Source organism: Suncus etruscus, chromosome 2 (genome assembly GCF_024139225.1).
Source record: "Suncus etruscus isolate mSunEtr1 chromosome 2, mSunEtr1.pri.cur, whole genome shotgun sequence".
In the NCBI taxonomy this organism is placed as follows: domain Eukaryota; kingdom Metazoa; phylum Chordata; class Mammalia; order Eulipotyphla; family Soricidae; genus Suncus; species Suncus etruscus.
The window spans coordinates 14,688,773-14,699,097 of NC_064849.1; the positions used below are offsets into that span (position 1 = coordinate 14,688,773).

At 50.5% G+C, this 10,325-nt stretch overlaps 1 protein-coding gene across 1 annotated transcript in view; it reads left to right on the forward strand.

Annotated features, from left to right (window-relative positions):
* Nucleotides 1-9,501, forward strand: part of HS6ST1 (heparan sulfate 6-O-sulfotransferase 1) — a 31,295-nt gene extending 21,794 nt beyond the window's left edge. Inside the window, exon 2 of the mRNA XM_049769318.1 lies at nucleotides 6,648-9,501. Within this exon, the coding sequence (XP_049625275.1) occupies nucleotides 6,648-7,356 (709 nt within the window). The 3' untranslated portion in view covers nucleotides 7,357-9,501. The remainder of the gene's footprint in view (nucleotides 1-6,647) is intronic.
* The last annotated feature ends 824 nt before the right edge of the window (nucleotides 9,502-10,325 follow it).

The following is a 10,325-nucleotide window of genomic DNA, read 5'->3' on the forward strand; positions in this document are numbered from 1 at the left end:
CACAGCCATACCCCAGAGTCTCTAGTCTTGTGTCTACCCTGGACCGTGGAACCATCTGCTGTGTGTGTGTGTGTGTGTGTGTGTGTGTGTGTGTGTGTCTGTCTGTCTGTCTGTCTGTCTGTCTGTCTCTGTGTCTCTGTGTATGTGTGTCTGTCTGTCTGTCTACACCTCCTTGTGGCAACTTGACACCCAACCACATCCTGCCATGACCATGACCTAAAGATTCCAACAGGGGGGTGAGGGTTGCCAGTCCCACTTCTGGAGGCAGAAAGGAGGAAACTGGGGTGTGTGTATGCTGGGAAGAGAGTTGAGGGGCAGGTGCCGTGGCAGATGTAGGTACCTACAGTTGTCCTTGTGCTTGGGTGAGGCAGATCCAGTCACAAATGGCCTGGGAATGGATGTAGAGAATGAGCGTGAATGAGCCAGGTTGACAGACTCTGGAGCCTGTGCCTCAGGCTCCTAAGCTCCTTGTCCCACCAGTACTCAGACTTTCAGACTTTAGACCTAGTTCTGACGATCTGACCCCCTAACCTGACCATGGTCATTTCACCCTGTTTTGAGGTCACAGCTGTCCAATCCACTGCTTCAGCAGTGCCCTACTTAAGAAGAGGGAAGAAACAGATCCACTCAGTCTCCCAGTTTCTGCCTGGCTGACTTGGGCTTTTCTGACTTTTTGTCACCTCATCCTCCAAGCTCCAGGAGCTCTGAAGACATGGGAATGGGGTGGTAACACATAGCCTCTGGGAGGGTCTCTTCCTGCCATCATTGCAGGTCTGTACCTCATATTCTGGTGCATACGTGCTTCCAAGTGACGGTACGGTACATGCTAGAGCCTGCAGAGGGTGGGACCTTGGGCCTGTCCCCGTGCGTGGGAGCCAGCATGCCCTCAAACATCTGCCAGATGGGCAAAGTAAGGTACTCATTTGCATCGGGACATGATTTAAGGCGTGCTCATAGAAGGTGCCAGAACATTCTCCATTCCACCCTGCTCAAAGAGCTTTCTTTGGCAGCCAGGTCACTGAGTAGGCTCCAGGCCCCTGCATTGGGATCAGCCCAGGAAAGGGTCCAGCCAGCTACAAGAGGCCCAGAGTCCCGGGTGCAAGGTTGGTCCACCTTCCGCAGCTTCCCATCCCTCTGCACCTTCTCCCTATAATTGCCGCACTTAGCAAGGCTGGGGAAGGGGTTCAAATGCTAACATGTCATGTGAACCCTTCTCCCAACTTCCTTTTTCCCTAACCTCTTCCTTTGAGATGTAAAAACCCACATGGATTACAGGACCTTCTCCCACGTGGTGAATTTGGTTCTGGGAATAAAAAGAGGAACCTGGCTTTGGGCAAGAGAGAAAAAGCACCTGGCAAAGAAAGGGCTATGGGGCAAAAAGGCAGACTAACTGAGATAAATCTTGTGCTGACTGGCTTGGTATTATTCTCCCCACCCACCCTGCTTCATCAGGCCCATCCGCCTAAGGGATAGAAACATGGTGCCTGGGGCGGTCTCACCCAATTCGTGGATATTTTATATTTTTATTTTACACTAACACACCTGGAGATAGAGGTAGGAAGAGGGTGTTCAGGCAGGAGATCGTCCATTCAGGGCCAGCAGGACCAGACACATGGGTTGGGGGCCAGAATCCTGGTCTACATGAAGCAGCTTCACCTGCTGTAGAGTACAAGCCTATTAGCCACTGAGACAGGCTCCTTGCCTATCCATCTTCCTGTTTGACTCTTTCCTTATCACTAGGTTATGCTCAGAACAAACCCAACTTGCATACTCTAGAGAAAAAAACAAAATGTTAAAATAAGCAGCTCACTCCCACCCACCCTAAGAAAAGAGGGGCCAGAGTTATAGTTCAATGGATAGGGCACTTGCCTTGTGCACACCATCTGGGTTTGCTCTCTAATACCATATAGGTCCCTTGAGTCCCAGCAGGAGTGATTCCTGAGTGCGGGCCCTGATGAGCATCAGCGACTGTGACCTAAATAAGATAAAATCATATAACCCTTTTAGCATCTTAAAACCAATATTACACTTAAGAAGGTTTTTGAAGGACTAGAGTAATAACGTAGTGGGTAGGGCATTTGCCTTGCACGTGGCTAACCTAGGTTTGATCCCCAATTTCCCATATGGTCCCCCCCCCAGCCTGCCAGGAGTAATTTCCTTGGGGGGGGCACACTCAGTAGTGCTCAGGAGTTACTCTTGGCAGGCTCGGGAATCGCATGGTTTGCCGGGAATCGAACCTAAGTCGGTCGCTTACAAGGCAAATGCCATACTCACTGTGCTATCACTCTGGCCCCTGCCAGGAATAATTTCTGAGGGCAGAGCCAGAAGTGACCCTTCAGTGTGGCCCAAAATCAAACAAACAAGAAAAATGTTTTTAATAGAGAGGGATAAAAGGAGAAATGACAAAAGGAATAATAGGAGTTGATTACATGTGGTGTAAGACTGCTAATACAAAAAAGCTATTGTGTCTTAGAATAAATTATGATCTTAGTGCTAAATTATGTATGCAGGTCCCTTCCTAAAAGTTTAGCAGTGGACATAGCTATTACCCAAAAATAACAATAATCACAAATGTAAGAAAAATTTAGGGGGGGAAAAAAGCAGTTATCTCAGCAATATAGTACAGCAGGGTAGGACCTTGTACAAAACTGACCTGGGCTTACTCCTGCGTCCCCCAGCCCCACCCCAATCTCACTCCCAATAAAGAAAAGCAGAGCCCCAGGCATGCTGTTGCTTTCCTACAATGTGGAGTCTGTAGATTCTCCTGCGACTGCGAGCTGGTGGCCATCCAACCCTTCTTTCCTCACGTATGTGCCTCTAGGGAGTGCTGTCCTGGGTATTTTATGTTTGTTTTTGTTTGTTTGTTTTATTTTTTGTGTTGGGTCACACCCGGCAGCGCTCAGGGGTTACTCCTGGTTCTGCTCTCAGAAATTGCTCCTGACAGACTCAGGGGACCATATGGAATGCAGATCAAACCTGATCTGTCCCAGGTCTGCCGCATGTAAGGCAGGTGCCCTGCCGCTGTGCTATCACTCCGGCTCTTGTCCTGGGTGTTTTTAGAACATTGCAGATACCCTTGTGTTGATTCTTTTGTTTTTTGGTTTTAGAGTCACACCAGCAAAGCTCAGGGGTTATTCCTGGCTCTGTGCTCAGAAATCACCCCTGGCAGGCTTGGGGGTCCATATGGGATGCCAGGATTCAAACCACTGTCTGTCCTGGATCAGCTGCTTGTGAGGCAAATGCCCTACTGCTGTGCTATCTCTCCGGCCCCTACCCTTGTGTTCCACTGCATTTTTCATTTCTTTGTCCTCTACCCCCCTGACTTCGCAGCTCCCTGGGATGGCTAAGTGGCTTTGGCCTTGCGGTAGTTCTTTCTTGCCAGGAAGTGGTCTAGACTGGTAGTCTGGTGGATGCCGTGCTCAGTTTTGTTCTCCTTGTCCCACACACTTCTTGGGGTGCATCGTAGGGATTAGAAGCATGGCCGAGAGGGTGTGTGCCTGTGTCTTCAGCTCTGCAGGGAGCTCCCCAGGCTCACAGTAGTGCCTTGACTTGGTATCTTCATGGGAATCACTGCAGCCACCTGCGCCCTTTCTTCAGGGACTCACGAGGTCAATATCTTTCCCATTTGCTTTTGAAGTCATTTCCTTATTGTCTCAGAGAAAAATAATTCTATGCACCTGCTGAAAGATGAATAGCTCTAAGAGTTTTGTGATGAAAACCTCAGATTGGGGTCCAAAAACAAATTACAGCGGGTGAGGTGTTTGTTTGCCTTGAACACAGCCAGGTTCAGATCCCACCAAGAGTGATCCCTGAATACAGAGCATGTAGTCAGTCCTGAGCACTAGCCCCAAATCCCCCCTCCAAAAAAAAATGGCAGGGAAATGGGCAGATTTATGCTTAGTCTGCTCCCTATAGAAACACTTTCAGTTCCTTTTTTTTTTTTTTTCGGTTTTTGGTTTTTAAGCCACATCCTGTGATGCTCAGGGGTTCCTCCTGGCTATGCGCTCAGAAATCACTCCTGACTTAGGGGATCATATGGGACACCGGGGGATCGAACCACGGTCCGTCCTAGGTCAGCCATGTGCAAGGCAAACACACTACCGCTGCACCACTGCTCTGGCCCCACTTTCAGTTCTTTTGAGTATCCTTCATGTTTCCAAGAAATTTACAGTGATGTTTAAATGCCCCTTGTCTTTGGTTTGGGTGATGATGCTCAAGTATGCTCAGTGTCCCAGCACAACCTCCATCAACCCTCATCGTTCATGGAGAACCCCACTTTTCTTATGAATAGTGGTATGATGTCTGAACAACCACTGGACAACCACTGTTTTCTGAGCCTGGCTAGAGGTCTTCTCTTATTTTTTTTTTTTTTTTTTAGATCTTAATCCTCCTCCTCTTCTTTTTTTTTTTTTTTTTTTTTTTTTTTGAAACAATTGTGATCTACAGAGTCCTTCATAGTTGAATTTCAGATATACAAGGAGTCAGGGCCCTTCCCACCACCCAGTGTGAACTTCCCTCCACCAATAGACCTGGAGTGCATCCTATCCCCCCAACCTTTGTCCCCTGGCCTGCCAGTATATAGGCCCCTTTAAGTTTAGAGTGTTTAAGATTAGGTTCCTTGATTCTATTATCATTGACTTTGGCTTGGATATTTAGTTCTGTACTTATTTATTATACTTATTTATTTGACCCCAGCCTTTCTTTATTCCTCTTCTCTATTTTTTTTTTTTTTTTGATTTTGGTTTTTGGCGGCGCTCAGGCGTTACTCCTGGCTCTGCACTCAGAAGTCGCTCCTGGCATATGGGATGCTGGGATTCAAACCACCATCAGTCCTAAGTCGGCTGCATGCAAGGCAAACACCCTATTGCTGTGCTATCTCTCTGGCCCCCTTTCTTCTTAATTTTATAGAAAAATATGAGAATATGTGGTAAAATAAAGTAGTTCATGACCCAAGGTTCTATGAAAAAGTAGGAGCCCGATTTAAAAGATAAGAGATTTAAAAAATACAATAAAAAAGTGTGTATGTGGCATGGTTTGTTGTTGTTGTTGTTGTTTTGCATAGGCACAACAAAATATGGGAAAAAATACAAAAGGAAAACCTTTGGCCTAAAAACAGGGAGACCTTACCCATGAAGCATCCTGGCATAAGAGGTCTTCCTTCCTCTTTTATGTAACTTCTGTTTTTTTCTGTATAACTCTTTCTGTTTTCCTGAACTAGAAAGTACCCTGTATTATATTTTCATAGAAGTCAGTTCTTTCCCAGGTGCTTCCAAGGATCTGTCATTTTCCCTTCCAGATCACCCCAATTGTGCTGTGCATAGTGTGATTTGTTCTTGTCTTCAGTTGAGATAAATCCTTCCCAAAATGGTGGGAGGAGGCATAAGTTTCCAAGTCTTTACATGTCTAGCAATGCTTTCCGCATGTGCTCCACCCATCTACATAGACTGGAAAGGGATAAACCATGTGTTGTGTGGTTCCTTGCTTTGGGGAGCCATCTCCCACTGACTGCTGATGTAGGCAAAGCCTCTGAAGATGTGGGGCATTGTCATAGCCAGTCCTCTGAGTGGTCTGTCCTTGGAGCGGCCATTCAGTGTCCTCTGTCCAAATGATCTTTAGTGTGGGCCTGGCCCTGTCCTCACCCGCCAAGTCCAAAGAAGCTGGAATATCCTCTGATGCTAGTTTCTTTCCTCCTCCCCTCTGTTGCCTCCTGGTAGGCCAAATCCACCAAGTCACACATCCTACAGCAGATGTCCCCATTCTAGAGGCCCCCAGATGTCAGGCTAGGAGGAGCTTTGTTTAGCAAAGGGCCAGGCACTGTGTAGGGCTCCAATTGGTCCCATTCAGTCTCAGAAGGTCTTCAGAGAATACAGAGAACACACATGGGCCTCATCATTGGGGACACACAGCTTCAAAGTAGAGGTTAGTGAATGTGGGAAGCTCCATTTTGTTGTTCCCTTGACCAGCAGGTGGGCCAGCAGGCACAGGGATGGGTATGTATGAGGTGTGAGCTGGCCCAAATACAGGGCCCGCCTGTGTGGTCCCACAGAGGCCAGCAGCACTGAATCACACAGGACAGGGCCAGAGCAGGGGTTTGGCCCTTCGTCACCATCTCAAACCATGCCATGTTTGAGATCAGAATTTGGGGGTCTAGGCACATAGAGGCTCTAAACCCAGAAGACACTGCCCCCACACACACCGCAGGGGTGGCCCCAAAACCATCCCGCAAAAATGTAACAAAGAGGGTAAGAGGCCTGTGTCTCCTTTAGCCCTCAGGACCTCACCTCCTTGGGTGTCCCCTTCCAAGATCCTCTCTCCACTGTGCATTGCCCCCATGGCAGGACCTGGATTGACTTGTTCTCCCTGGGTCAGCGGCAGCCATAGAGGCCACGAAACCCTTTCCATCCAGGATGCCTCTGTCAATCTCTGCCTCTATGGCTACCCCCCACAGCCTGCAGAAGCCAGCTTAATGCATGCCCTGGGCCTCACTCAGCTGGCTTGCCAGTGTTCTCAAGAGGGATGCCCAGATGGAGAGTGGGGAGGAGTTCCTTCCTACAGGCTTTTCCATCCGGGAGTGACCCCCAGCACAAGGGACTGGGGACGCCCACAGAACCCCCTCATCTGACTGACCTCTTCCTCTGTTTCTGCAGAAAGTTCTACTACATCACCCTGCTGCGGGACCCAGTGTCACGCTACCTGAGTGAGTGGCGTCACGTGCAGCGGGGTGCCACATGGAAGACATCCCTGCACATGTGTGACGGCCGGACGCCCACCCCCGAGGAACTGCCGCCGTGCTACGAGGGCACAGACTGGTCGGGCTGCACGCTGCAGGAGTTCATGGACTGCCCCTACAACCTGGCCAACAACCGCCAGGTGCGCATGCTGGCCGACCTCAGCCTGGTGGGCTGCTACAACCTATCCTTCATCCCCGAGGGCAGGCGGGCCCAACTGCTGCTGGACAGCGCGAAGAAAAACCTGCGCGGCATGGCCTTCTTCGGCCTCACCGAGTTCCAGCGCAAGACCCAGTACCTGTTCGAGCGGACGTTCAACCTCAAGTTCATCCGGCCCTTTATGCAGTACAACAGCACGCGGGCTGGAGGGGTGGAGGTGGACGAGGACACCATCCGGCGCATCGAGGAGCTCAACGACCTGGACATGCAGCTCTACGACTATGCCAAGGACCTCTTCCAGCAGCGCTACCAGTACAAGCGGCAGCTGGAGCGCCGGGAGCAGCGGCTCAAGAGCCGGGAGGAGCGGCTGCTGCACCGGGCCAAGGAGACGCTGCCCCGGGAGGAGGCCGAGGAGCCAGGCCGGGTGCCCACGGAGGACTACATGAGCCACATCATCGAGAAGTGGTAGTGGCTGTGGCTGCGAGTGCGAGGGCAAAGGGACAGGGACAGACGGAGGGACACACGCAGGCGTACAGGCGCACACAAACGTACACACACAGGCATACACGCATGCACATATGAAACATACATGCTCGCAGATAGGAACATGTATGTCCACTCGTGTAGACACAGGCACCTCTGCACTCACCGATACTCAGGACCACAGACACATTCGGACACATATGGGAACATACCAGGGGGACATACTTTGACACGTGGGCCCACCTGAACTCCGACAAGCATCCTGCATCTCTCTCACCTCCAGGACCATGTGTCTTGGGGAACAGAGGGCCAGGGCAGTAGCGGGCACAGGCTTGCTGCTTTCCGTCTCTCCTGGGCTAAGGGAATCCCTGACACAACTTGGGGTTGCGGCCACTGTGTCCAAGCAGAGCGTGCTGACGGTCATGCACTCGGTCAGCCTGCACAGAACCCAGGGTACCCCTCACTGTCACAGCAACCCCAGGGCGGAAGAAGAAAGTCGTAAGAGAGGGACCGCCTACCCTTCGGGTCGCCCTGCTCCCCTCCACCAGCCAGCAGACCTCAGCAGCTTCTCCAAGCACTGGCTTCTACCAGCTCAGGCATCCCTGAGGGCCTCATGTCCCCACCAGGAGCATCAGGATTGGGTGCCCAGACCCCCGAGATGCCCAACTCCAGCCCCCATGCTTAGACTGGAAATCCCTCCTTCCATGCCACTTGAGGGTTTGGGGAAGCTGTAACCATGGGTGCTGTACCAGCTGACATTGGGGTGACTTCCCACCTGGACCTGCTCATGCAGGGGGCTGCATGAGCCGCTTCTTCCTCACCTTCTGCCCCCACCCATGGGCACATCTTCAGGGCTCCCCTTCTGGTACCCCCCCAACCCCCACGCAGCAGTGTCATCAGACCTTAGTGACAAGAGCACAGCACACCGCAGTCACGGCCCCTGAGCCATATGTGGGACCCCAGTTTTCAGGTTCTCCATCAGGAGTAGAGAAATTATTCTGGGTGACTCTCCAACCGTCCACCATCCCTAATTCCCTGAAAGCACGTGGGCACGCACACACACACAAACACACACACACCACACATACCCAGTCAGGCTGTGTGCCTGACAGCCCAACAGACTGGAAAAGCCATGTTCCATGCCTGTTTGCCTGTCTCTCCTGCTACCTGGGTTCTGGGGTGCTAGGAAAGCCCCACTGTGGATGTAACTCCAGGAAGGCAGAGAGGGCCCTTGGCCCCGGGCAGACCAACCAGGGCAGGAGCCTCCCTACCAGAGCCACGAGGAGCCCCTTCCCACCTCCTGGGGCCCACTAATGGGCAAGGAATTAGAGCAGGGTGTGGGGGGCACCTGGAGCTGCTGGTTGCCTAGGACACTGCCCAGGAAAATCCTGGTTTGGGTCCCACCAACAGCTTCAGTCTAGTACCATCTGCAGCCTGGGCAGGCTAGGGTTATGTCATTTAGGGGTTCTTCCAAGGGAAGTGAAGGTCAGCATGGGGCCTGCCCTGATACTCACTTGGGAAGAAGGGGCACTGCCCTCCAGCTCTGGGTTCTCACACAAGCATTAGAGATGCTTCCCAGCAGAAGAATGGAAATCCCAGCCCTGATATGCCAGTTTCCAGAAGTTGGTACCCACCCCAAAGTGGTATCCTGTGTGCAGGCCTAAGTGTGGGGCTGTTTTGTACATATGGGAATGAATGTTCATTCAGACTGTGGTCCCTGTTGACATGAAAACTGGGTCTACTCGGTTTCTTGGTTGCACCTGGCAGTGGGTTCCTTCTGGTGCCAGTTTCCCCCACTGTGTGTCAGCCCCACACTGGCCCCTGCTCTGCAGGAGAGGATCTCCACCTCAGCCATGTCTATGGCAGTGACAGCCCTGGAGAGGAGCCCTGGGGAGTGGCAGGATTAATCTGAACTTTTAGGCAACTGGAAGTGTTTGACCTGAACCCAGGAGCACTTAAAGCTTTATTTATTTATAGCTTCTTAAAAAAAAAAAAGTGTTGGAAAGAAACTCTTTGGTTATTTGTATAAACACAAAAGAAAGGATGGTGGAAAAGCAAGTAATCATCTAATTGTTTCTGTCTAGGTCAAGAATGAATGTTAGCTGATGAAATAAACCCTGAAAAGGAACAACATGTGTGCTGTGGTTTGTGGTGATAAAGTCACACACACACACACACACACACACACACACACACAACCAATCTACCTGCGCAGACATTCAGAGTAGACCTTGTGTGTATGTCTATCCAGTTGGTCACTGGAGGGACCAAAGACTTGGCACCTCCTGCCTTAAGGAATTTGCCTCCTAGTGCCTGAGAGATAGTATAGCAGATAGGACACTTGCTTTTTTGTGGCTGACCTCAGTTCAATCTCAGACAACCAATATGGACCTCAGAATGATCACTGAGCCAGAAGGAAAGCCTGAGCACTGATAGGTGTGGCTCAAAAAAACAATATATACAGGGCCAGAGAGATAGCACAGCAGTAGGACGTTTGCCTTGCACACAGCTAACCCAGGATGGAACTGCGTTTAATTCCCGGCATCCCATATGGTTCCTGTCAGGAGTAATTCCTAAGCACAGAGCCAAGGAGTAACCCCTGAGAGCTGCCAGATATGGCCCAAAAAACAAAAAAAAAAAAATGAAAAAGTATATATAAATAATAAGTTAGGACTGCTGCATAGGGGCCTCATTATCGAATCTCCCACATAGAGTACCGAGATCCAGCACTGCTCGTCATGAGGATTGGACTCCATGCTTGTCTCCATCTGCCAGATGTCATGATATTCAGAGCATGTGCTGTTGTGCATGTGTTTCCCTTCAACCCATGGTCAAATCCAGTGTAGTTTGGGGTACAAATATCACACGTAAGTTTCATTTCTCTGTCCTGAACAAGGTCAGCCTTTTTCTGATTTCTGGATCCCACTGTGATCTTGGCAGTGATACAGGACACTA